The sequence below is a fragment of the Charadrius vociferus genome, unplaced genomic scaffold (assembly GCF_000708025.1).
Source record: "Charadrius vociferus isolate BGI_N301 unplaced genomic scaffold, ASM70802v2 scaffold163, whole genome shotgun sequence".
Lineage (NCBI taxonomy): Eukaryota > Metazoa > Chordata > Aves > Charadriiformes > Charadriidae > Charadrius > Charadrius vociferus.
Genome location: NW_009648332.1, coordinates 18349221 through 18376990, shown reverse-complemented (window position 1 = coordinate 18376990; position 27770 = coordinate 18349221). Strand labels below are relative to the sequence as shown.

The following is a 27770-nucleotide window of genomic DNA, read 5'->3' as shown; positions in this document are numbered from 1 at the left end:
ATTCTCTCTAAAGTTTCAGATTCCAGTTCTGCAAAACCACATGTAACTCAACCCCCTTTAGGCAGACCAAATAAAAGACAGTTCCTGCAAGCTGTACACATGAGTAAGCATGGTAAGAATATGTAATAACAGAAGTAAATTCATAGAAGTATTCTTCCTAATGACTCATCAATTTATCCTCATACATTTACAGGGTGAACCTGGAGAAGCTGGTAACCCTGGACCTCCTGGAGAATCTGGAACATCTGTGAGTATTTTGGTTTTGTCTTATTATTAACCTTTATTACAGTGAACTAAGGTATCTGGTAGTTCTTCGTTAGAAGGCATTTAATCAGATTACTGGCGCACTTGTGTACATTTTCTTTAAATTTTCAGTGAAGAACTTAAACCTTTAAAATGCAATTTGTTTCCTTATAATTATAGCCACATCTTGTAGTAACAGCTAGAAGACAAAGGTGAAGACTTCCTAAAAGAGTACCTATTTTTTCTTCCAAAAGTATTAACTTTGACATGCATGTTTTTCTCTCTGAAGACAGTTCATTGATGCAAAATGGGCGCAGATGTTGGCATTCAGCCTGAGATTCAAAGGTTTTTCAGTCTGAGGCCGAGGTCCTAATTTCCCATTCACATGCCGGCATTTATTGATGAGTAACATTGCCCAGGTCTTAAAAACAGTTTTGCCATTGTAATCTTTATTTAGCCATTTAATTTCCAGATGACTTTTTTGTGTTCGCATGTTTTCTACAGGGTCCAAAAGGTGAAAGGGGAGAAAAAGGTGAGGCTGGTCCACCTGGAGCAGCTGGACCACCAGGTGCTAAAGGACCTCCAGGTGATGATGGGCCTAAGGGTAACCCAGTAAGTAAGCTTAACAATTTTAATATAAAGCACTGTGAAGCACTGCTGAAGTTGTGCTACGTATAGAACTGTATATAGTTTTTCACATTTGAACTAAATTCATTATGTGTGTCATAAAATACTTGTGATGATTGCTACCTGGTTGTCAATGGATGACACATTCCTTGTGGGTTTTTTTCCTGATTTATCTAGGGTCCAGTTGGTTTTCCTGGAGATCCTGGTCCACCTGGAGAACCTGGTCCAGCCGTAAGTATACTTAAAAAACAATTTTAGGTCCTATTTTTGGTTTGCACTAAATTCTGTGCACCAAGCACAAATACAGGCTCGGTGGGGAATGGCTGGAGAGCAGCCCTGAGGAGAAGGACCTGGGCGTGCTGACTGACCAGAAGCTCAGCATGAGCCAGCAATGTGCAATCGCAGTCCAGTAGGCCAACCATATCCTGGGCTGCATCAAAAGAAGTGTGGCCAGCAGGCGAGGGAGGTGATTCTGCCCCTCTACTCCACTCTCGTGAGAGCCCACCTGGAGTACTGCATCCAGCTCTGGAGTCCTCAACATAAGAAAGATATGGACCTGCTGGAGCGTGTCCAGAGGAGAGCCACGAGGATGATCCGAGGGCTGGAGCACCGCTCCTATGAGGAGAGGCTGAGAGAGTTGGGGCTGTTCAGCCTGGAGAAGAGAAGGCTCCGGGGAGATCTCATTGCGGCCTTCCAGTACCTAAAGGCGGCCTACAGGAGAGCTGGGGAAGGATTTTTACTAGGGCATGTAGTGACAGGACGAGGGGGAATGGCTATAAACTGGAAGAGGGCAGGTTTAGATTAAACATTAGGAAGAAATTTTTCACTTTGAGGGTGGTAAGGCACTGGAACAGGTTGCCCAGAGAGGTTGTTGAGGTCCCATCCCTAGAGGTGTTCAAGGCCAGGCTGGATGTGGCCTTGGGCAACCTGGTCTCGTGGGAGGTGTCCCTGTCTATGGCAGGGGGGGGTGGAACTTGATGATCTTCACGGGCCTTTCCAACCTAAACCATTCTATGATTCTATTAACCCTGCCTCTTACTTGTCTGGAGATGAGGCCTTGCCTGTAGGAGCTGTTGCTTTTCTGTTCATTTATTTCTTAAGGCTTAAAAAAGCTTTAGAAATCTTTAAAAAGTTTTGAGAACTAGTGATCTTAGGAAAATGCTCTCTAGAAAAATAGTGCTCTTATATTCGTATATGGGACTAAGTTACTTAATTTAGCTGAATTTTGTATTTTGTTTATTTTCCTATGAATTCTGTAGGGTCAAGATGGTGTCGGTGGAGAGAAGGGTGAAGATGGTGATCCTGGTCAACCTGTGAGTTGTTTCTGTCACTTTATTTCAGCTGTGTGTTCTCTCCTATCCTAAGAAAGTATCTTTTGCTGAATCAGCGGTTTCTATACATTCAAAAATATTTTCTAAATGGATGCTTTTTCCATTATACTGAAAAATATCTATTTATTTCCTTGCAGAGATAGAACTGCCCATATTATAGTCATAATCAGAAGCAAGAGTTCAATTTCCTTTAGAAGTAGAAACAAACGATGTGTTAAGGATTTGTGCTGGAGCTGCTGAGGAACACTAAAAATAGAGCAACTCTGAGCATAAGAAAGGAGTGCTGCAGCCAAATAATCTTCATTAGCTGACCTGATGAAATGAAGCAAAACCTTGATGTTTCTGCTTTGAGAAAGTTAAGAAGTATCTGAGCAATACCTACATTAAGCATCAAAGTTCTTACATCTTATATTCCCATATTAAAAACTCATTTTTTTAGGGTTTTTTTTGTTTGGTTGGTTTTTTTTTTTACTGCAAGAAGATAGGGTTTCCATTTTGGAAAGTCTCTTTCTAGCTCTGGAAGTTCTGATTATCATGGAATTAACCTATACAGTACAGTTTGAAAATAAAAAGTGCTAGTACATGGAACGTATGGTTGGAAGTAAGTTATAAACTGGGATTAACCTGCAAACTTCAGGAAATTAGTATCTGTACATCTTACTTAACAGTAAGTACTTTTAGAGTGTTGTGTTCCTGAAGAAAAGCTTATCAAAACCCTTATCATTAGTTGTTCAGCAACCCTGAAATATTTAAGAGTATCACAGCTTACTAGATGGAATAGCCAAATGGCAATCAGCGCACAAAACATTTTTCAAGGTAAAGCCACCCACGGGGCAGCTAACTCACAGATCTAAGTGAACAATTTTAGCAGAAGTTAACAACTTCAGCACCCGAGAAAGCAAAAAACTTCTTAATGGAGTTAGGCCGTAGGCTAAGACCATATGTTACTTCTGTGCCGCCATTTTCTGGTCTGAAATGTTTTGTCACAAACAAGAAGAGAAAAAGAATGATTGCATTGGGTACAGTAACAAAAGCTGTTAAAAATTTCAAAAGACCACCCTAAGAAAGGATTTGTTGAATAAGCAGCTATATTTCTCTCTGTCTATCTATGGTACTTGCTTTCCATCCATTCTAAGGGGCCAACATATTGCAGATATTTGTTGTATTTATATAACAGGATAATAACTTTATCCTTTGTTACCACTGAGCTTATCACTTTCCATTGCAGGGTCCACCAGGTCCTTCAGGTGAAGCTGGCCCACCTGGTCCACCTGGAAAAAGAGTAAGTAATGTCTCATTTTCTCCTGTACGTTTCTCTCTCTGTGACACTATGTTCTAGAGAATTTCAGCTACTTGTTTTCCATGTTGTGATGGTCATATATGTTGTTTGAAGTTTCTTTTAAGTAATGTAATAGGAGAAATGAAAAAATAGAAACAGCAGAGAAAACCCTTTAACATGGGTTACATGGAACATGGGAACAAAAATACACAGGGAAGAATGTATTCCTTATCTGTAAATGTGCATGTTCTTTTCACCCAAGTGAATTCAGTGTCTGTTAGGGTAAGAATTCAGTGTCTGCTGAATTAGTCTGCTAATAGGCATGAGGGATTATGAGAGTAATATAAGACTCCTTAGGCATGTGACGGCCAGCAGGGAGCAGGGAGAATGTGTCTGTTTGGTGTCTTTAGCCTCTGAAATAAAATAATTTCAATGCAGCTTTTGTACAAACCTATGTTATCCCCTCTGCATACTAATTTATCAGACATTTCTGTAACTTTTGAACCCCTTCCATTATTTCTAAAGTCTTTGAAGCTTCACAGGCTTTACAAATGTAGCTAATAAAAACCAGTAAATAATGCTATACTTACAGAACTGTAGTAGATGCATAAACCTTTAGGTCTGCTTCAGAGAGCAACTAGATACAGTTTTTACACTCTAAAAAAAAAAACAAACAAGGGAGGGGCTATCATTAAATGTAAGCTGAGAGCTGGTTAACAAAATGTGTTAAATTGTTCTATTTAATAGACTTGAGTGAACTGGCATGCCTAATTAGTTTTATCTATTTTACACAATAATCTATTTGCTCCACAAACTTGCAAAACATTTTATAATACTGTGATTATGGTAACATTAGCAACCTTATCACTAGAACTGAAATATGGCTCAACTGAATATTAGCAATTAGTATGTTTGTTCGACATCAAATTAGAACTTCCTACTTTATTATATAGAAAGGCAGCGCGGCTCATTCCTAGCAGATTGGATATATTGCATCTAATTGTACCTAGACAAAAACCACTTTAGAAACACAAATATTATGTCACCTGTGGTTTGACGCATTTCCAATTTAGGGAAAATGTATGGCTAAATATTGTCAAGTGATCCCATTATTGAATTCTGAAGGAAACATTTTGTAGAATCAGATTGTGCATTACTTTAGTACCTGAACGTTTCCAGCTTGTAGAGAGTCTGCATTGTATTGATATTATACCAGAGAGAAACAGTGAAGGATTGAAAGCTTCATACTTTGCTGGCAGAACGAACATACAGATGATGAAAACTAATGAAGAACATTTTTTTGTGGTAGAATCAATTTCAACAAAAGGCCATAGCAAGTGTCCTTTCATCCGGATCAAGAAGGACATACCATTTCAGTAGTAATACTGCTGTCTATGGAGGTGCAGCTCCGGTTATACTACTAGAAAGCAACATTCCACCCCATTTTTTGCTTTTCTGTCTCTGAAATGACAAGCTGGCAGAGCTCAGGATTATACTTTTAAATCTAGTCCCGTGAACTCTTCAACTGTACAGTCTCCTTATTTCTGTTAGTCATTTTCATTCCCCTCTTCCCCTGTATTTTGGAACTGACCTGAACTCAGTTTCCCTGCCTGGTCTTATGAAATTATGTTTATTACCAGGTTTCAGAGTTTTGAGCAATCTGTGGCTAGTACTGCTGGTTACAAAGAAGTTCTTCCAGCTTTCCCTGGGAAGCAAATTCTAGTGAAAGACATGGACCTAAATAGAGTTTTCTCACTGTATCTAAGACTTCAGCTACAGATACATACTTACAGGGACACTCAACTATCAAGTGAATATGAAGAATAAACTATTATTCCTGGTTATTGATGGGTAACAGTAATAGGATTATTATTAGTTTGTGAGATAAGCAAATACCAGAACTGCTTTACTGTGGTGCTCTAAAGGCTTTGACAGTAAGTACCAGAGCCTTGCAGATTGAGCAAGGGTCTCATCGACAAGCAGTATGGAGAATTTCTTTTAAGAAATACCACTTAGGAAGTACATGTCAGAACAATAAGCCCGTTCCAGATTCCTATTCTGAAGAGGTAAAATTGACTAGCATGCTAATCACCACTTAGACAAAGTCTAAATCAATATAAAAGGTTAAATCTATAGATGAAACAAAAATGGGTCATTACAGCAGCCACAAAATGTGTACCTTAATTAATATATTACTTTCCAGACCTAACAATTGCTCCTCAAAAAAATATTTCCACCACTGCCTTTCAGAAATTTCTAATACCACAGATACATTGGTTTGTCCTTTATAAAACTGAAAGAATCTTCAGAACAAAGTCTTACATTCAGATGAATGACTGGATTAAATATATACATATTTATAGGCCAAAAACATAATCTAGGAAAGGCAAACCTTGTGATATAGTCATTGATAAAGTCTCTCAAAGTTATTACATATAATCTTGATATTTTTTAAATTTTCATTAAATCATAACTAATATTTTACAGATCCTGACTTCTGAAATTATCTGTGCATGTAGCAGATCAGATAAATATATGCGCAGAAGGCTTTATATATCTACGTAGTTATAGTGCAAATAATCATGCTTATTGTGCGTGGAAATCTAGCATGGATTTGTGCACATACTTTTTAGAAAATTAGAGCTATGAAATCTCTCAAGGGAAACATATAGCTGAAGTGATTTTATCTTTAATAAATGGAAGGCCAGATTCTCTAGGTCAATGCAAGAGAGGATCAATGCCCAAAACACCAACTGATTTAAAAGTACATACTCATTGGATCAGACTTTCAGGGACTAATTTAGTATTGACTAAACTCTATTTTTGAATTCAATGATATATAATGTAATGAATTAAAAAAATAGTAATTCTTTTAAAGAGCATCTTGTCAATGAAAAGACCATGCTCAACATTTCCTGTATACAATAATATATATATACACACATACACGTTGCTTTACTTGGATACTTAAAGACAGGTTTTTATTCTGTATACACTCTATTTTGGTTTATAACCTAATAAGAGAAGATACTAACAATAAAAATACAGGAGTAAATGTTGGAATGTTTGGGGAAAAAATATGTCTCTTGGTTTAAACAAGATTTCTTATACTTGGTGACCCCCAAAAATATATAGTTCTAAAATAAAATGATATAGTTCTAAAATAAAATGAATGTACTCAGAAGCATTTGCTACTCTTTTCTCGGGCAGAAAGAGTCAGCTAATGGAATACTGAATGGAGAATGAGAATAGTAAAAGTAGAAATAAAAGCATGCCATAATTATTAATTTAGTCAAACAGAAAAATAAATCATTCTTTCATAAGTATAGATGGGAAGGCTTGAACAATTAAACTACAATATTTTAGTGCTAACCGTAGCATTCTAGCCAGCCAGTGCTAACAGTTTCGTATCATCTTTCTGAAGAATGCTCAGCAGCAGCAGCTAAATATAGTGTTTCCAAAACCTATACTTTTATGTTATGCCATCAAAGCCTTATGGTGCAAATGAAAGAACTTTTAAAGTAAGCTTATACTATTTAAAGAAATCTGTTATAGCTACTTGAAAAATTGATCACCATTCCTATTATTTCTGCTTCAGCACAGCATACAAGCTTACTAGGAAACATGCATTTGTTTCAGTTTGCAGATTTCAGTGCCCATTTAAGCACCATGACAAATCAAGACCTCAGAGACTAGACACAATGGCTACCACTTCATCGGCTCTCATATTTACTTTACGTTTATAAAATATGCAGCACAGTAGGCTTTTTGGTACATATAGCCCACAGCAGATTGCTGACTTGACTTCTCAGCTATCCAGGACCCAACTCTTGCCTTACCGGTTCTGTCTGATTTGAGAGTGGCTGCTCTTCATCAGCACCTCTTCCTCTCACTGTGGGCTTTCTATCACCAAACCCTTTGACAAGTACTCCACTGATGGAAATCAGCCTAGATTGTCTAGAAAAATTGAGGCATTACATGTATGTATATTACGTTCCAAACTGAACAAATAGTCTAGTACAGCTTTGGGACTAGAGTGAATTTTCTAATCCTTTTCTAATCCTTTTCTTTCTTTCCTTTTCTAATCCCTTTCCCGTTATATGTGTGTTAAACACATGTAATATTGCTATCTGAATTCCTCTATCTGCAAAAAGAGAAGGAAACTTGCCAACCTCACAGAAGGATGTGGCTTCTGAAGTGTTCTTAAATGTTCCGAAGACAAAAACTGTGTTATAAAGTTTCCTTTATTTTTGGAGCAATGTTAGACAACCAAGGAATTCACAAATTGCTATGGGCTTGTCAGTGAAAGTTCTCAGCTGTCCAAGCTTTCCTGTGGCTCATAATAGCATCAGCATGGACCAACAGCATACTGTGAGAAGACTGTGTTTCTGAAGAGGTGTAACGTTTTCCAGCTTCTCCTTCCAATATAGGAGATAAATGAGTTGTGATCAATGAGAAGTGGAACACCTCAAAAGGCATCCTGATCCAATGCCTGCTTATCTAGAAAGGTAGATACAAAGACTGAATTGCTCTACAGTTATGTTGTTACTATTGTTTTCTGAAACCTAATTCTTTGCATGTACTTCTGGGACTTTTTTTGTTTGTTTTGCCTTAGAGTTCTGGGCAATATCTCTAGTTTGAATTCACTGATTTCTATCTGACAAATGTTAAAAATAGCATGAGGAAAAGACACCATCAAACAACATTCATTCTTGAAACACATAACACATACAGTCACTAAAAATCAACAGATAGTACTTCTTGCTTATGTTCCTCTCAGCTTTTCAGTGTTTTAGGCCCTTCAGCTGTGTTTTCTGCTGTTTGGCTGTTTTCTTTATTAAAGTCAATTAGATGTCCAGATCACATACACATAAGGCTCCATGTATCAATCTAAAAATGTTAGAATTTAAAGTGCAAGACTAAGATACATTTTTGTGCTAAACTGGAGGGCATACTGTCTGCTTTCAATAAAAGAACAGAATTCAATACTGCAACAAAGGCAGCCTCTAAATTTTGAGATGCAAAAGTTTATTTGGTTAGTTGTCTTTATATACAATGTTGAATAATTTAGGAGAAAAAAAAAAAGGAAGTGTTTCTAGGAAGGAGATTTTTTCCATTTTGGCTACAGCATCATGCTGCCTCAGCAGGGTGCACACACCACTTAAAAATTAAGCTGATTTTCTCTCTTGCTTGAAAATGCACAGAACACCTAAAAAACATGCCAGGTTCCTATCTTAACAGACTGATGAAATATGGTAATGGTTTTCTGTGTTGGAAATCATGCTTTCAGTCGGATGACAGACAGCTATAAACTACAGTTTAAATTATATAAAAAAATTATTAAATACTGAAGAGCAGAAAAAAAATGTCCAATAGGTTCACATTACAAAACTTGAGGACAAGTTTGTTTCTGTATGAGTTCTTTTGTCTTCTCAGTTCTGCATAAAATGTATCTGGCAATATGTCCGAACTGGAAGTGTAATGATCATAAAAATCACCATGGTAGCTGGGGTGGGGAGGGTGAGGAGCCACACGTTAATTTAAAATTATTGTTATTGAGATCTTTTCTGCCAGTTAAAATTTACCAGACACTCTAACAACTCAAGTGTAGGAAGGTAAGATAAATAATAATTAGCAGTCTTTCTCTGTAGAAGCACCATCTGTGCCATGCCAGCAATCACAGCCTGTTAGAAAGAGCAGTTCGTTCAGCTGCTCTGCGCTTGGTGCAGCATTGGCACTGTTTGATAGTGAATGCACACCCTTTGTTTAGCAATCATGATTCATTGTATTTGTAATTTAGCGATCACAGTGTTTTTAGCCCTGCTAATTCATGTTGCAGCTGCATTTCTAGATTATGCAGAGACCATATTTCTCAAATACAAACTACCAGTCAACCCTTTTCAGTTTCTTAGGTAGGGTAGATTATAATCCATAAAGGAATTTGAGCAAAAAGAATGTTCAAGCAGTAAAGACAATGGGCATGTAAATTAATTCATCTAAGTAAAAAGTCCTGTTTCTAAAATGTTCCTGAGTTTATTTATATACCTACTAATCATTTTTTCTGTTATCGCTGCAAACTGTGATCCACCCAACCAGTTACAACCTACACAAAGGGGTACAGGCATCAGAGATTATTACTGGAACAGTAGTGATTTAAAATATTCTTTCTGTTTTAAAGAGTCAGCAATTGGACCACATTGCCCAGAGCTGTTTAGCTTCTCTGTATTTTGAGGAGGTAAAACCAAGTCCTTTACCACTTATGGCTCTTAAAAATACCAAAGAGAACAACCTGTTGATACCCACAACAAATGACCGTATTCCACCGTGGGTAATTGAAATCATTTTGCATTACCTTTGATGGAAAGCCTGAACTACCTCTGTTGTCCAAAAGGTTCATACAGTACCGCAGATGTTCAATGCCACCCTGGAGAAAGCTACATTTCAGAAGCAAATGAATGATCTTAATATAATTCTATGTAAATATTTATAAAATGAATGTGAATTTCCAGGAATTAAATTAAAACTGGTGGAGTTGCTCAAGGTATGTGCTATGTGCCAATAGTAGTGGGTGGTGAAATATATCAGGCTGTAAGAAATTTGGGCTAAATTCAGCTCTAGTATAAAAAAAATGAGGTCAAAGTCTCATCTAAAGCATTGAGCTCACAAAGCATACAACTAGGTGCTTGACTGGAAGAACAGTTCTTGTCTGTAAAACTAAGAATATGGTTTAGTGCTTTACTTTCGGGGACCTGCATTTTTTTGTCTATTGTTGTGACGTAAAAAGCAGTAAATAAATGGAAGTGATTGAATTTTTCTTGTTGCTGGTCCTTATAATTTTTTTTTTTAATTTCTACATAACAAACTGCTTGTTGCATTAATTAACAGATTAGTCTTAGGGAGTAAGTTTTAGAGATTCAGAAAATCACCTTGCATTTTGATCATGGTCACACTTTGCTTTTGCTTTAAGCTGCTCATTGATTGGCAAGAAATAGCTACTCGTAATAAAGACATTTCCCAGGCTAAAAATTAACCTTGTAGGAAAACAGTTGGTCCATTAAATTGAGTGCATCTTTTCTAAACTAAGTATATATAAGAGAACCATTTTCAGAAAAGTACATTAGATTCTGGATACTGCTTCTGTTCATAACTGAAGCTATGAATATTAATTCCCTGACCTGAAAATCAGCCCTTGATGTTCTGGAGAAGAAAAATGTCTTTTTATTTTTCGCTGAAACCTTAAGAAAATGAAAGATGGGTGACATCAGCAATAAGTAGACATAGTGCTGCCATGCGACTGACACTCCTGTTTTGTGGCCTTCACCTGAACCTTATCCCATCTCTACATCCTCCTGCAGTACCAAGTTCTATTCTTAGTCGAACAGAGCTTTTGTAGAGCAGTAACAGGAAACCTGTTACCAAGAGCTATTTGTAGTCAGTGTCTTTATTTCATTCCTTACAACCTCTAGTCATGATTATTTTTTCCTTTCATATTTACTAGATAATATTAAGGCATGTACCGATTTTTGGCTGTCTGACTGTAATCAAAAGGCTTATTGAGCCCATCCCTGACTTAGAGAATAAAGAAGTATATGCCATTCTGTGTACTGTAGAGTGATAGGCTCTTTTGGAATCTGTGGATAAACTACAGTGAATAGACAGAAGCCAATGCAAAGCAAGTTTAAAATTTACTGTATAGGTAAATTAGCATTGTTCTTTTCCTTTTACATCCTGTTTTGATTTTTTTCCAAGCTATTTCTTTGTTTTTAACCTCATCATATCAGAGGTGTTAGGTGATATATATTCTTTTAGATATTCTCAAATACCAGAAAATTTTATAAAGGGAAAAGGGGTGATATGGGAGATTGGATTTTTATCCTGTGAATAAAATGTCAGGAAAGAAATCTAGTGCTCATTTGTTAGCATTTACTACTTATTAATACAGTGGAAATTGCACTCCCATAATTTTTTCATTGCTAATGTTTTAGAAAACTCAGATTATGAGCTCAGTCTCCATCTTTTACAGGGACCTCCTGGAGCAACTGGTGCTGAAGGCAGACAAGGTGAAAAAGGTGCAAAGGTAATACATTCAAGATTTTTTTCGGGAGCATGGAAATGTAAACTATGTATAAAGGAAAAGTAAATCACTTATCATGCACTGAGTGTGAAACTTATGAAAGTAATAATATGTAAACTCTAAAATCCAAATTAAGACCCAGAATTAGTAGCAATACATAACGGAGTACCCGGTGGACTCTCATCAGGGCAGGCCCAATTTAGCTCACGCCTGCAGAAAAGCAAGATGAGCATGCTCTGCTGGCACCCCATCTTATATCAAGCTACCAAAATTTTTTTCAGAAAACAGTCCTGTGCAGAACACTGTTTTAGAACAGCTTTTAAAAAACAAAGTGAAACTTTGTTCTCACTTTGCGGATTGTATATCCCTGCAGTGCCAAGCTTAATCAACTCTTCTTCTCTGACCTGCTGCTTACATTCTTTCTAGGGTGAACCTGGTGCAGAAGGGGCTCCTGGCAAAACAGGTCCAGTTGGTCCACATTTTTTAAACAGAAAATATAATAATAATTTAAATGTTGCATTTCTTGTATATCCTCTAGTAAAGCAAACTTTATGTTTTTTGTAGGGAGAGCAAGGTCTACCTGGAGCACCAGGTCAGGATGGTCCTCCCGGGCCTCTGGTAAGTACCCTTCCTTTCAGTGCCAAAACAGAACAAGCACCCTTTAAAATATATCATTAAAGTGTCTGCATTTACAGAAAAATGAATGTACAAGTCAGTTCTTAGCACAAAGTCACTATTTTTCTGTGCTGGTAAAATCTAATACACGACTGCCGTCATTTTACTGTTCTACTGTAGCAAGCAGCTGTGCTGAACGCTGCTGAGTTATACCAGGTTAAAAGGGGAGTAAGGCAGTATAAAACCAAATTCTTGAAATCCCCTGAATAGAATTAAAAATAAATATAAAATGAATGAAGCTTACAACCAAAAAATGTACTTCTGTTCGCACATCAGGAAAGCTTAATACCTTAAATCATTTTGTTTCCTTAGCAGTGGTAAATTTTGTACACCCATTGATTTTAATAACTGCTAGTTCAGGAAAACATTATTCATAGGGTAAAAGTTTAGATCACATCTATTCCTTAGAGAAATAAAAAAAATAAATCAGAAGTAGGGCCAAAAGGGGACTTCTACCAAAGAAGAAAACATACTAGTTTTATAAAAATGAGCAGCAGCAGCATGTCTGTTGTTCATTGTAGCAGTCCCAGGAAATATAATCCATAACCAGTGTGTTTAAAAGGGTCTGAATGAACCAAGCTCCCAGTTTCTAGGGCATCTAGAACACACCACAGTTGTGCTCTGTGTTAATATGATAAAAACAAGGGAAGCTTATAGATGAGACATTATCAAATTATATTATTGCTACTATTTACACTTGCTATTTTAGTGCATTTTTTTCTAACATGCTGAAAAAACAACACTGTAAACACAAATTGCACAATATTGACAATAGTCAGCATTACGTGCAGAAATTCAAATCTAAACTGTATGGCCAGCAGGTTAATTCTTCACATGTCAAGCAAAGGTGATCCAATTTAGTGGAAAGATCTCATATCCCTTGCTCTCCAAACTCACTGAAGTAGAGTTCACCCCTATTATCACAGCTGAGTGATGTGCTGGGAATAAAAAGCTTCAAAACAAAACATGGGCTATTATAGTTTGGTGGGAAAAAAATAAACAAGTGTTACACTTTCAAGGCGTTTTACAGTTTGCAAGCAGTGTTACCACATCCTACATAAAATCCACTCTGTTATTTTGGCCAGAAGATAAGTATGCCAACACATGCAACCAGATTACTTTAGGAGAATAGGGCAATAAGGGGTTGTCCTCTACTTCAGAACTGATGTGGATCTTAAAGGGAAAAAGGAAGGCCACAAGTAGGAAGTGTGAACGAAATCCTCTGTTCCTTTTCCTATATAGATTTAGAGGATACAAAGGATATAGGTCCTTGGGTAGCCTTAATATTGAAAGTTTTTGCACTTAAGCTATATACATGAACTCAAAATCTTTCCAAAGAGCATTCGTGCCTCCCCAGTGAGAACTCAGGGTCTGAACATCAGCTATAAAATTTCCATATCACACTTTTCCAGTATATAAAAATGAAAGTGGTAAAAATGGGGATTTTAAACTGAAATGCTGCATAAATTAAGACTTCTACCCTAAAACAGTCTTTCACGTTTATGTGCATATGTGAACAGGAACAATTGCCTTTTCTTTCTTTGACTGGAACACTTTCATGGGTGAAAGTATTTGGGTAACTATCTACATTTCCAAAAAAGTTCCAAACACACAACTTCTTAACCTATAAGAAAGAGTTTCAGAACATATATTTTTATGCCCCGCACACAAGAAAGATATTTTTTTTTCCCAATGAACTGTGATTTAGTGCATAGGTGTATCTATCGATCACTTCTATGTACATAATTATAGATGGCATTACAATGGCACCTACATATAATTTCATTTTTCTCTGTCCCTTAGAAAACATAATGAGCAAACAATGTGCTGAGGAAACTTTACATTATAGCTCTTTGTTGCCCTTCATTTTAACATTCTAATTTTGTCTAACGTCTCATGGATAACATATTGTTTGTAAGTCGGAGGTTGGGAACAATGAATGAGAAGCTGCAAGGAAAAGGACTCGCCTGTGCTAAGCCTCTTCTCCCCAAAGAGTTTATGATGGGACCACCACTGTAGTTTTTAAATGATGTGCCCAATTTACAAATAAAATGCGCATAGGACAAATCAGGGAACTGAAAACTGATCTCCTCAGTTACAGTTCTGTGCCAAAATCTAAAAGCCAGTGAACAATTATTCCGCAATAATAAGCATCCCTTTCTCACATGTCAGTCACCAGAAGCCTCCAAATACATCATCAAAAGATCTCTTCCACTTCAAATCTGAAGCTGAGTATGTTAATGAACCATATACTCCCAAATGCACAGGCTTCCTGTCAGCTCAACAAGAACTTTGTTTAGATGCGTTGCTGCAACTTAAACTTTATTTTGGATTTTAAGGAAGTAAAGTTTATATGTAAAAGTTACTGAGGCTAAGTCTCCCTCCTTCCCCTCCCTCCGCGGCAGATTGCTATCAGGAGAATATGAAAGCAGATTTGCAGTAGAGCACAACACACTGCAGGTGAAAATGTCTGATTCTGTATTCCAAAAGCTTAAAAATTTCACTTTTCATTCATGAATTATGTATTTGCCTAGGCCTTTGCATCTAATGATATCCTGAAGTAGAGATGGAAAGGATACGCACTGAATAATATTTTGTACATGAAGTGTTATGGCACTTTTGAATCTGTGCCAGGTTGAAAAGGTCACTTATTACTGCTACCCATATCATAACTTCACAGATGTCTACTGCCAGCAGGAGACTAGTAGTGATGAGATACTGACTTAGTCTAGCAGCTCTACGCCTAATGCATACATGTTGAGTGTGAGATTAATAGCCTCTGAGAAATGAATGCCAATTCTGTGCTTGCATATGCACTGCATGGCCTCAATTTTTCACCTCATTCTGTACAAATTACACAAAACCAGAACTGCCATTGTTCTGAACCTCAGAAGATTTCTCAAATCCCTCAAAAAAATTATAAACAAGGATTACAATAATTAAAAATAAAAAGCTGGAGAAAAAAAACAAATCAAGGAGATTTTAACAAGCTTCATATATAATCTTTTTCTGTGCCATCTATCCAGTTCTATTTTAACAGTAGTCAAAAATATTATCTTTTATGGATTGCTCTTATGACCCCAGTAAAGATAAAAAAAGCAGTGTCAGGGAAAAGAAGCTTATGTCAAGTTATAACAAGATTATTCAGTGGTTTTTGCAAGGGATTGTGAAGAAAGTAAGACCGATCCATGCGAATATGTTTACCCTTCATAGTAGTTTCCCAGGTAGCAAGACTGCAGTGGAGTTTTCCAATAGATTCTCTAAGCATCAACTTACATTGGAACCGCCTGAAAAAAATGAGTCTTTTGGGTTGTCCCATCCCCACACTCACCCCAAAAATATGGAAGGGCTTGTAGAATGGTTCTGTTGGCTCTATGTTGGTTGTTCACAGCTCTGTCTCCTGCCCTAGAATATTTCTGTTTACAGAAGTCTAGCTGCATGGAGTAATCTTTAAGGACAACTACAGTTAAAACTTAATAAAGAGCATTTCTTACTCAGTTTCATAAAGTAATATACGTCTTTACTCTGCTGCAGAAAGGATGGCTTGTAAATACAAAATAAAAATTGTAAGCTGCCTATATAAGTAGAGCCATGTAAGCACCTAAAAAGGTATCAGTTTAACACCTCTGTAAGGAAGGGGTCTTATCACTAGCCAACAAATGAGGAGTGGAGGCCCAAACAGACTAAGGCAGTTCCTAAATGCATTTAGGGTTGGCCAGACTGGTATGGCAAAATCTAAGTAATTTGTGTAACTAATCACATTTACAAAAGTGACAAAGGACCAAAAGCTTGTACATGTCAGTGGAGCTAGCTACACCTAGATCACATTAAGTAAGCCTGCAATGTTGAGAAGAAAAGACTTGAATATTTAGAAAATATAGATTTAAATGCATTATTCATGGTCATACAGGAATGTCAGGTGGCAAGTCAAGGAAACCATAATCCCAAGACAACACCCCGAGTGCTGAAACAAAATAGGAGGTAGTTCTCCAACAAAACAATATTGAGGAGCAGTTACTATAAGCAACCTGATTTATATTCTGCAAAAATGTTACTGAGCTGTAGCAAACTGGGAGAAAACAAATTAAGAGGATGCTTTCCACTGTCTTATGAAAGAAAGCATTAAAATAAGCAACTAAAATAAGGTACAGCAATTAAGGTGGAAGTAATAATTGAAAGCATGTAATGTAACCACAAGCACAATTAGGCTAATCAACAAAAAATTATTTGAATATTTTTTTAAATATCACTTGCTTCACTGGATGCTTTAAGAGTTTAGTTGACCCTTTGCTTCACTGATTTATAATCTTACAGCACTAATTATAAAGTAATTTAAATGATACAGTAGCATCATTGCCTTTTAAACACACTTCTCAACTTTATCTTGGGCCCCAAATCACATGCCATCAATTACAACTGTTAACCACTGAATGACTCTGTACTTTGACTTACACTGCCTTTAATAATATTTCAAGAAATTATGATCTGTGCAGTTTGTTAAAACTTATTTAATGTTACTTCCCTTGATTTTTTTAGGGTCCACCTGGCTTGCCTGGCCTGAAAGGAGATCCGGGTTCCAAAGGAGAGAAGGTATACTTTATTCACTGTTTGTGCCTTTGTAATTTTGATCAAGTCTAAAAGTCTGTATAAAATTAGCAGAAAGAAACACTAGGGTTTTTGTATCAGAAAGCAAGACTGTGTCTACCAGTCAGCTTCCCATAGCCGTAATAGTAATCGTGAAGTTTTAAGCCACATCTGATATCCTGGAGATATATAGGAAGAAAAAGATTACTGTCTGTGTGGTAATGTATGGACCATATGATTCTTCCTTGCAATGAAAATCTCAAAGACATTGATGTAAAGACCACCGTTAGTTTTACAAAACCAAAGTAAGTAGAAATAAAAAGTATTCGAGATTTTTATTTTAAAACAACAAAATGTAAATATTTAACAGCTATAATACTTTATTTTGAAATAATGGATTGAGACATCTGGGATAGCATTTCCTAATGGAGTCCCAACAATTTATTGATTGATTGTGTATCAGAGAAAAACTGTATAGAGAAAGGGATATGAATACAATTATATCTTGTGAATTCCAGGGGGGGGTTATGTGCTTGATCAGCTGTTTATACACCTATATTACATGTGGGAAAAAACGTGCAACTCTATAATATGCTTAATAGCATCTAAATGTGAAACCTGGTATGAAATTTGTACCCACAGGTATTGTTATTTCTGTATCAGTTTCAGTAAGGACTGCGTTGCACTTAGATACCTTTCACTGCATAAGCAGTCCCAGCTTGCAAATAATCTCCAAGTCTAAAGGCCAACTGACAACAACGGATATGCTTTCAGAGTAATTTGTTTTCAGGTTGATTGTTGACTAGCAAGAGTGATGACATTTGAAAGCTCTAATTTGTGTGTCTGCAAAGCACGCTTCCTTTATATATATATATATATTGAGTTTTAACTATATTTTCTTCTACGTTGTTTAGGGACATCCCGGTTTGATTGGTCTGATTGGACCTCCAGGAGAACAGGGTGAAAAGGGTGATAGGGGTCTTCCTGGCCCACAGGGATCTCCTGGAGCCAAGGGTGATGCAGTGAGTAAAACATACTTGTGTTTTCATTCAAGTTCCGTGCAACCAAAGAGTACATATTCCAGTCCTTCTTTCAAAAGACAAAAAGTTGTTATAAACATTTACTACCCAGATCACAGAATCACAGAATCGTTTGGGTGGGAAGGGACCTTTAAAGGTCATCTAGTCCAACCCCCTGCCATGGGCAGGGACACCTCCCACCAGCCCAGGTTGCTCCAAGCCCCATCCAACCTGGCCTTGAACACTTCCAGGGATCCTTCTGCTAGAGGTTAAAACTTTCCTAGGCATTGTACAAACACAGTGAAATTAAACAGCTTAAAATGAGATCACAGCATGTTTCAGAAGATGAAGGAAACACATACATCTAAGTTAGGGATGAGATAAAACTAGCAGCACCAATCTCATCATGTTTATTAACTGCATTACCCAAAGTAGCTTTCTTTCTCCTAATTATTAAGCCGTGTTTTAAGGCACTAGGTAAAAATTGAGGTTTCCAAGCCAATCTGAAGGGGAACACAGCTGTGACTATAAGTACTGCAGCGTAAGAACAACTACAAGCAACTCAAACTGTCAGATAATATTTCAAACTTACAAACTATTCTGGACCCTAGCAAATGGCCTAAATCAGAACTTGTCATGGGTGGATGCTTGGTAGGACTACCTTTTTCATAGATACGCATTTTTTTAACCCAGTCCAGTATGTAGAATACTTAAATTCTGTACTTTTTCTCTTATTCTTTCTCAGGGAATTTCTGGTCCTGCTGGTCCACTCGGACCCCCTGGTCCTCCTGGTTTACCTGTAAGTAATTTCATCCAGTCCTCCTGTTCAAAACACTCCAGTGTTGCATGGAATATACTCTGACTATAGTTATATGTTCTTCCCCATAGGGTCCCCAAGGTCCAAAAGGTTCCAAAGGATCCAGTGTGAGTAATTCTCCTCCATATTTTTTGCTCTTTTACTTAATTTTTGTGCATGTTATTTTTTAACATTGTGTAGCATGGTCAACACTGCATTTTTTTCATTGCTTTATAGGGTCCTGCTGGTCAAAAGGGTGACAGTGGGTTACCTGGTCCACCTGGTCCCCCAGTAAGTAAGAACTTCCATTTGACACGCACGCACATTACACTGACATGACGACCCTGTTTTGACAAGGGTGGAAAACACCATTTGTGAACTTGCAGATAAGGAAAATATTAATGGTTGTTTGAAAATTCATTTTTTCAGGAAACACAGATCCATTAGATTAGAAACTTAAAAAAAAAAAAAAACTACAACCAAAAAAAAACCCCACACAAAACCTCGCACACACAAGAAAAAAAAAAACACCTCACAATAATTATTTAATGTGTTATATTGAAGCACAGGAAATTGAATTATTTTGGCTTCCCCCTGTTAATACTCCTCTGTTTCTACTATTTCTTTTTTTGTATCACAACAATCTAAAATGAAAACAGTCCGAATCTGAATGTAGTGTTTCAATTTCTTGAAATGAAATACTGTTTTATAGACCCCAAGTGGAATTTTTGAAGTTTTATCAGAGGAAATATCCATAGTTTTCATTTGTCACAGACTATGCCTTTGCTTGAGGGAATTGCCAGGGATAAAGAGACAATTGCAAGTCCGTTCCTCACACTTATGTGAGGGCAGCACACTCTTCCCCAAACAGCAATGTAGTGGGAAGAGTTTAGAGCACAACAGTGGTTTAGCCTTCTACAATCATCTTTTTCTGCAAGTAAATCAAAGCACATAGGCATAAATATGAAGGAAGTAAGTGAAAAAAAGAACTAAAGAATTTGAAGAAAATCTATTTAAAGCATCTCCAAGCCACATTCTGTGGTCTTCCTCTGTGTATTTATGCAGCTGAAAAACAAACAGAAAAGGTAACCAGATATGTTTTCCACTCAGGGTCCTCCGGGTGAGGTAATTCAACCACTGCCAATCCAGTCACCCAAAAAGACAAGAAGATCTCCTGATTACATGTTATCTGATGCTGGTGATAATATTCTGGATTATTCCGATGGCATGGAAGAGATCTTTGGTTCACTGAATTCACTGAAGCAAGACATTGAGCATATGAAGTATCCAATGGGTACTCAGAATAATCCAGCCCGAACTTGCAAAGACTTGCAACTCTGCCACCCAGACTTCCCAGATGGTATGTTAATATTGCATGACAAAGGCAAACAAGGCTGAAGTTATGATCTGCTAAGATACTTTGGCAGAATAATTAATTATTGGTAGATGGTTAATATAGTTCCTCAATAAATACAGTCTTGTTAAATCTATTTTTGCAGGTATAAAAATTTATAAAATGAAAGTAAGAGGTGTTGTCTTGGTAAAAGCCAAAATTCCTTAAACACATAACCTGATTTGGTTTTAGATTTAAGATTTTTTAAAGTGCTAAATAAAAAACAGTTATTGTTTTGAAAGGTGGGCCTTGCATTTCCAGAACTATCCAAACAGAAGAGGGATGAAAGATTGCTGCTATTTAGATCAATGGAAAGTAAAATCACAAATGTCAGCATGCTGGGATAGCTAACAGCTTCTTTTAAAAGAAACAAGAATTATTTTAGTAGCTGTACACTTTCGCTTAGCATAATAATAAAAAATAGCATTGGATTATATGCAATTTATTATTGATTATGACTCAAAAAATTTACTGTTCTTTTACCCTTAGAAACAACAATTTGTTCTACTGCATGACCACTGTTTGTTCTATATCATTCAGGAAATAGACATGCAAGTTTCTCTGATACTGTTTAATGCTGCTAAGTACTAGCTTAATAAAATGCAGAGTAGTATGAACAAGACACTATGTTCTGAAGAACTATCTTGATTTAATTATTCTTTGCGGTTTTCTTTTTTTTTTTTTTTCCTAATTGAGTTTACCCCTCTGGAAAGGTTTAAATCAAAGCCAACCTTCATAGAGTTTTCATCCTTTCATATTTTTTTCAATTGCAATGGATATTTTTCCCAGTTCAAAGCAATATTTTTCTGGTTTTAAATGGGAGGAAAAATAGATTTTGACAGTGTAATAATATTTTATTGGTTTCACTCTAGATAGATAAAAGCAGATGGTTGCCTTGAGGAGCAGTTAAGCAGTATATGTGCTATATGAAAAGTACATATTTTACAATTCAGTACCTCCATAATAATGAATGTTTTTTATAGAACACATTAACCTTCATTTACCAGTATTTGCTTATTATTTCAAGCTTTCTTCATATCAAAGTAATCTTATTTTGTTAAAATCAAAGTAAATGCATTCATTAAAATACAGAATTCTCCAGGAACAAGACTTACAGGTAGGAAAGACTGTTTTCAATAAATACAGCCTGAATCAATAGAATTTTAAAATACCATAATGCTTTGTCTATGCCCTGTATTCAGAAGACAGAACTGGTGAAAGGATTTGTCATGCCTCTTTGAAACCTCTACTATTTCCTTGAAACTGGATTAGAACAGTCGTGTCAGAAAATCATTTGCTGTCCTGCTCTGAAACTAGCTGGAGATAAGGACCCACATCACAGAAATCATCATTATGATTAGAATGGTAGACTTTAAAAAGCATTGATTTTTAACAGACCTTGGATTGACTGCAGTGTGCTCTCATCCCAGCCTTTATTCACTCTAGCATTGTAGGGCCTGAATTCTCAATCATGCCAGTCTGGGAGGACTGCTGAAACTATAGGAAGCCTCATGCAAGTTTTAACTCTTTCCCGCTATGTCACCTAATCAAGCATTAGTTAAGATGTTTTTATCAACTAAAGCATCCTGAAGTTTCACTAGTGTTGCAGCTTCATAAGCCCATAGTAAAAAACATCTTTACTTGAGGTGTATCTCTCTCAATGGAAGCTTTAGGTACTTGTGCCAGCTACAACCTTACCAAGCCCTGTGTGACCATCATTTTATGTAGCTAGGTATGCAGATGACTCCAGATTTTGCTCTCTGACCTAAGCCATAGCTTATTTCTGCTTCACACATACTGCCCTCCTCCTCTAGACTGAGGTCTCCGCAGTTCCTCCAAAACCTCAGCAGTATCCTGCAATAGAGTCATGATTTGAAGTAAAATCATACAAAACCAAAAGGACGCAGATAAAAATGTACTTTGATCCTGGTGCTACCATTCACAAACAACAACAGCAGCAACAAATCACAAGGCAGAAAAGAAAGGGTTGCTTTCTCATCATTCAGATGAAATAACTTTGCTACAAACTTTGGAGGACCATTAGGTAGCAGTAAAACCTGGATCTTCTAAATACCATTTCTACTATATAAGGCAAATATTTTCTCATTTGTTTTAGGGGAATATTGGATTGATCCTAACCAGGGCTGTTCTGGAGACTCCTTCAAAGTGTACTGCAATTTCACAGCAGGTGGGGAAACTTGCATCTACCCAGATAAGAAATCTGAAGGAGTAAGTACCAATCTGTGTTTTCAGTTGGCTGTTGACATATCCTGCTATGCTGTTGCAATGTTGAACTAAACAGAATAATTACATTGTCAAATTTTCATATATCTTTCTGATTACATTGAAATTTTCATAAGTCTGAATGAAGTGGTAAAATGGTACACAGAGTTAACAAACAGCATTTTCACTCTTCTGCTTAGATAAGAAACCTATGCACCTGCTTGCTAACCTTTCACTGCATTTCAAAATGCAACATAGCTGTGCAGCCAGTCAAAGTGCATAATCTAGCGTTTGACACCTAAAAGCTAAACTCTTACTTGTGGGTTCCTTTATATCTATTCATTTATACCTCTGCAAAGTAGATGTAAAACATGATGTATTAACAGTGTCCTCACTCATTGTTATAAATTACCTTTATGATCACTTATAACCTCTATATGGTGTAGAGGAAGGCTTTCCAAAAGCTTGCCTAAATGAGATCTATCAGCATCAACACCAATGAAAACTCTAATGTGGACACTCTTCACAGGAACAACTTATACCAGCAGTTTACCTGTATCTTAACAGATGACAACAGTCTCCCTTAAATAGAACTAGCTCTCTTTATAAGCTATCACCTTGGATTCCATTTAAAGTCACTAATTTGAAGGCATTCTATACAAGAAAATCATTCTATTTTGGAGCTTTAAAGAGACTGAGATCTCAGAAAGGAGAACCATTATTTACTCTCTGATGTGAAATTTGTTGCAGGTAATGTAAAACCTTCATGTCTGTTAACATATGTTTTAAATACTTCTATCTCTGCTGTTTTATGACACAGGTTAGAATTTCATCATGGCCAAAGGAGAACCCAGGATCTTGGTTTAGTGAATTTAAGCGAGGCAAACTTGTAAGTTGTCACTGCAACATAACAGTTATTCACAAATCAAGAACATGTTACTGGTATCAAGAGATAAATATTTAGATAATGAAAAGATTTTTCAGTCCCAGCCTTTTTGCCCTAAATATTAAAGCAGCTATATACCTCTTGCCACTCGACAGCAGAAGCCCTTTGTATTGTCCCACAATGATCCCAATGGTCACCTGCACACCTGGTGAGGATCTGGCTTCGGGCAGACTACACGTCACCACTAAACCTTAGTAAAGCAGCAGGAGCACAGATCCCCTGCCCCATTCTAGGTAACTGGAAATATACTGAGTATGCGCAGATGAGACTGCAGGCTGACATAACTTTATAATTAACTAAAAACAGATTCCCAGAGAGATTCTGCTGTTTTACACTATATGGTAGGAGTAATTCTCAGCCTTTCCGATTAGAAATATGTAGGTCTTCATCCTAAATATATTGCAACAACATGGAAGTCTATTTACTGAGTCATAGCTTTACTGAACTATAGAGCTCCATAAAATGTTATGTGTTGGTTGATTTTTTTATGAAGGACAGTTATGTGGTTCTTCTGTCAACAATAATTTTGTTTTGCGTTTTAACAAAGGAAATAGATAAATATTCATGTAACTTCTTATATTTTCCAGCTTTCCTATTTGGATGTTGAAGGCAATTCCATTAATATGGTCCAAATGACATTCCTTAAACTACTGAGTGCCTCTGCCAGACAAAATTTCACTTACAACTGTCATCAGTCTGTAGCTTGGCATGATGCATCATCTGACAGCTATGACAAAGCGCTAAGGTTCTTAGGATCGAATGATGAAGAAATGTCTTATGACAACAATCCTTACATCAAAGCCCTTCACGACGGCTGTGCAGTAAGTAGAGCTTCAGAAGAGTCTTTACAAAACCAACCTGTCCATTAAAGTAAAAACAAAACAAATTCACTTATTCACAGCTTTCTTCTGAGAAAAGCTTTCTAAACACTTTAATTTAATAGACTGCCGTTTAGTAGATTTTTAACTACAGTACACTACTCCCTTACTTAATTTTCATCTATGTACAAAAAAAAAAGAAACCAAACCATAAGCCAAGCAACAGAAATAGAACAAACCTAGCATGGACACAGGCTGTCAGCACCAATGTGTTGCAACTAGACTGCTAGTATGAGCACAGCACAGGAGAAGAACAGAAGCAAAAAAAGCATCATCAGGGGAGGTAAACCCATCAGCAGAATCTATTTATACTCAAAATCAAGGCATATGCAGATGGAGTATTTAGTGAATACAATAAATACATGTATGAACTAAGCCATACGTATGTACCCAAATGTAGTGAGTTAATTGACACGTGACTTTGTATTTCCTTTTCTCATTTTTTGGTAGCCAAAGCCAGGCAAAGTTTCCGGATTGTTACTTTCAGAATCCTCTCTTAGCTTGGCTCATATCCCTGGAGCTGTCCAAACATGCATCAGCTCTCTGGCCACCTCTGCAGCAGGGTCTTTGTAGGCATAGCAACTGTTACCTCTTTTCAGGAGTAGAATGGTTTGTACTGAACACTTTGAAACAGACATCAAAGGAGCAAGTGACAGTTGAAGCCTCATTAATTATTTTGGGTTTTGATGTGAGAGCATTATGAAAACAGTTCCTGAGAAGTCAGTGATAGAGAATCAGAGACCTGAAAGAGCCAGGACAGATACCTGGCTCTGAGATAAAGATGCAGTGCAGGTAGATGCAGAGTCTCCTGCCCACAGTAATGAGATTGTAATACATAACTGCTTCATGTCAGCCCTTCTGTATGTCCTGTATATTTATTTTGCTTTTGTTATCCACAGTGGGTGAGTGTAGAGCTCCAGAGAGAGCTGGAAGTGATTTAGGGTGGAACTCCGTCACTCAGATCTGCCAACCTGGATGCTCATGTAAACTCCAACGCTGGCATAGCTGAAACGGGTCTCAGCAAGATATAAGAGACCTTCTGAACAAAGTGCAGTCCTGATAACTAACATGATGACTTGGCTGGATGATGTTTAGAGGAGGTAGAGAGCCTTTGTTAGGAAGTAAGGGTGTGCCTTCAAACCTGGTTTCTAAGTGCATCAGTTGGCAGTCCTCTCAGACTACTACTTTGTTTCATGTCCAAACAGCTGCTATAATATTTTGTGAGACAGTTAGCGTCTTTCTTCTAAGAAGTGGATCTTCTGTCTTTCAGAACTAATTAGTGATTTCTTCACAAGGAAGACATGCAACAGCTATGAGAATATCATTATTATTTATTAAATAGTATAAATGCGAACTCAGAATTCTCTAAGAAACATTAAATGTCTTAGATATTTTTTCATTTGTTGGCCTATCTGAGTAAGTCAAAAAGCTATGGGCCAATCGCTTTCTAAAATAAAAACAACTCCATATCACAGTTGTAAAATAAAATCCTATGAGAACATAAAATTTCAAGTTTGTAACATATGGTGCATGAGGGGGCAATAATTTATAAAATCTACACTTCAGAGATAACCTGTGAAGATTTAGACCACGTGCTTGCTGCTTTGATATATAACCATGTTTGCTTTTTCTTGCTTCTTTTTTTAACAGTCAAGAAAGGGCTATGCAAAGACGGTGATCGAAATCAATACACCCAAAATAGACCAAGTTCCTATAGTTGATGTGATGATCAATGACTTTGGTGATCAGAACCAGAAGTTTGGATTTGAGGTCGGTCCTGTCTGCTTCCTTGGTTAAGCTTAAGACAAAATCAAATCAACAAAAATGTTGCACTTTGGTGCTACCAACCCACTTCATGCCACATGCAAGTTTTGAGTAAGAATGGCATAGAAAATATGTCTTGCTGTGTATGTATGTCTTATCTAGAAAGTAATTGTTGCCCTTGTAGGGCCAGAATCACATGACTTAAACTTATTTTGCAAAGATGCTGTGGCACAGACAGACAACATAGGGCTCTCTTTAGGAACACCCCCCTTTGGATTCCTTTGGTGCTGTAAAAAAATGAACGACATGGTGCTCCTTCCATTACAACAAAGAGGTGTTAAGAAAGTGTTTAATAAACTGTAATTATTCTATGTACAGTACTATACTGTTATTTCTCTGTCCATTTCCAAAACTTGCATGTGTCTCTGAATTGCACCTGGCTCTTATTTTATAATTGCAAAACTACATTGTCAATACTGTGTATGTATTCTGAAAAAATAAAGCTGTAATTGCCAGTGAAGCCAATTCTGTTTCTGACTAATAATAAAATCCCTTTGTATATATTGTTGTTGAAGAGCTTTGTTATTTGAAGTCGCCAACAAAACTTAAGGTGGCAAAACTGGAAGATCTTGAGCAGCACACTCAAACAACTCTTTTCTGCTGATATCACTCTGTGATGATGAATTTCAATAATGAAAGCACCTTCAAAGGTGCTGTGTTCCATGGTGCTATACCTCAGACTTTTTATTTTCTTTTCTAACTCCAGAATTTCATAAGATACATGTATATAACTAAAATAAGCAAGTTTATATTTTTGGGTGGGGAAAATATGTAAGAAAAAAAAAACAACTTCTGTGTAAGAGATCTATTAAAAATCTGTGTGAAATAAATTAGTCATATAGCTTTCCTTTTTTAAAAAATCTCATCTGAATTTGTTTCCATTGTGCTTATTTGGTCTGCATAAATATTAAAACTAGATTCTAAACAGTTATTTATGGATTTCTGCAGTGTTTACTTCGCTTTTAATGTAAGCAATGATGGATGTTTGCTTCCTGAACTGGATATAAAAAGTTCCACAGAATGGTCCTATACAATATTTGCCCATCCCATTAATATGAATTATTTTTTCCTGTTATTTCACCTGAAGGCCAGGGATGCAATATGTCTAGGTCATGTGATTCTACATAGTTGCTAAGCAACATACGAGGGGACTGCTTCCTACAGAGCTGTCTTTGACACAAACTATTAGAATTCGCTATTCAAGTCTCAAAAAAATAAGTTTGTTTGGCCTTCCCTCTGAACATTTTATTCAGGTAGTTGGAAGTAGAATTTACATTTTAGCTTTACAACACAAATCCTTTTGTAATTATTTTTCATAATATATGTAAGACTTGAAAAGAAATGTTTTGTTTCTATTTCTTATAAATTGTTAAATTAAATAGTACTAGTTTCTGCTGGCTCATTTCCAACTGGTATTTTCTTATGCACGTTTATACATGTAAAAGTGAGATTTCAGAAGTCAACTTCTTGCTGTTCATATTTTCTTTTATTTTTGAACCAAAGTTTGTAACTGTCACCTCAAAGAGGAAAATACAAATTTTATTAATAAAATCAAGTCTTGTCTACCTGGATTGGTCGTTCTCTTTTTTCAATGTCCAAAACTCACCCCTTGTTATTACTGTAACTTCACTCTGCTTTCAGACCATCCAGACTCAAAAAAAGAGTAATCTTACTACATATCCTAGCAAGCACTGGGCAACAGCACTGGGAAGAGAAGCATTAACAGAAAAGATGCTGATCCAGCCATCGGCAGTATGCAGCAATGCTGATAAGTTCACATTTAGTTTGTATGGATTTGTAGCTGCAGCAGTCCCCATAACACTATTAAACATAAGATGGGAACCCGATATTCTTTCTCCAGCTACTCTCTTACAACCT

General features: G+C 36.7%; 1 protein-coding gene across 1 annotated transcript in view; it reads left to right on the top strand.

Annotated features, from left to right (window-relative positions):
* Positions 1-26658, top strand: part of COL11A1 (collagen, type XI, alpha 1) — a 160814-nt gene extending 134156 nt beyond the window's left edge. Inside the window, 17 exon segments of the mRNA XM_009884779.1 lie at positions 194-247; positions 748-855; positions 1048-1101; positions 2130-2183; positions 3430-3483; positions 11504-11557; positions 11981-12172; positions 16766-16819; positions 17728-17835; positions 18578-18631; positions 18721-18756; positions 18866-18919; positions 19739-19988; positions 22138-22250; positions 23065-23133; positions 23778-24011; positions 25719-26658. Of these exon segments, the coding sequence (XP_009883081.1) occupies positions 194-247; positions 748-855; positions 1048-1101; positions 2130-2183; positions 3430-3483; positions 11504-11557; positions 11981-12172; positions 16766-16819; positions 17728-17835; positions 18578-18631; positions 18721-18756; positions 18866-18919; positions 19739-19988; positions 22138-22250; positions 23065-23133; positions 23778-24011; positions 25719-25865 (1689 nt within the window). The 3' untranslated portion in view covers positions 25866-26658.
* The last annotated feature ends 1112 nt before the right edge of the window (positions 26659-27770 follow it).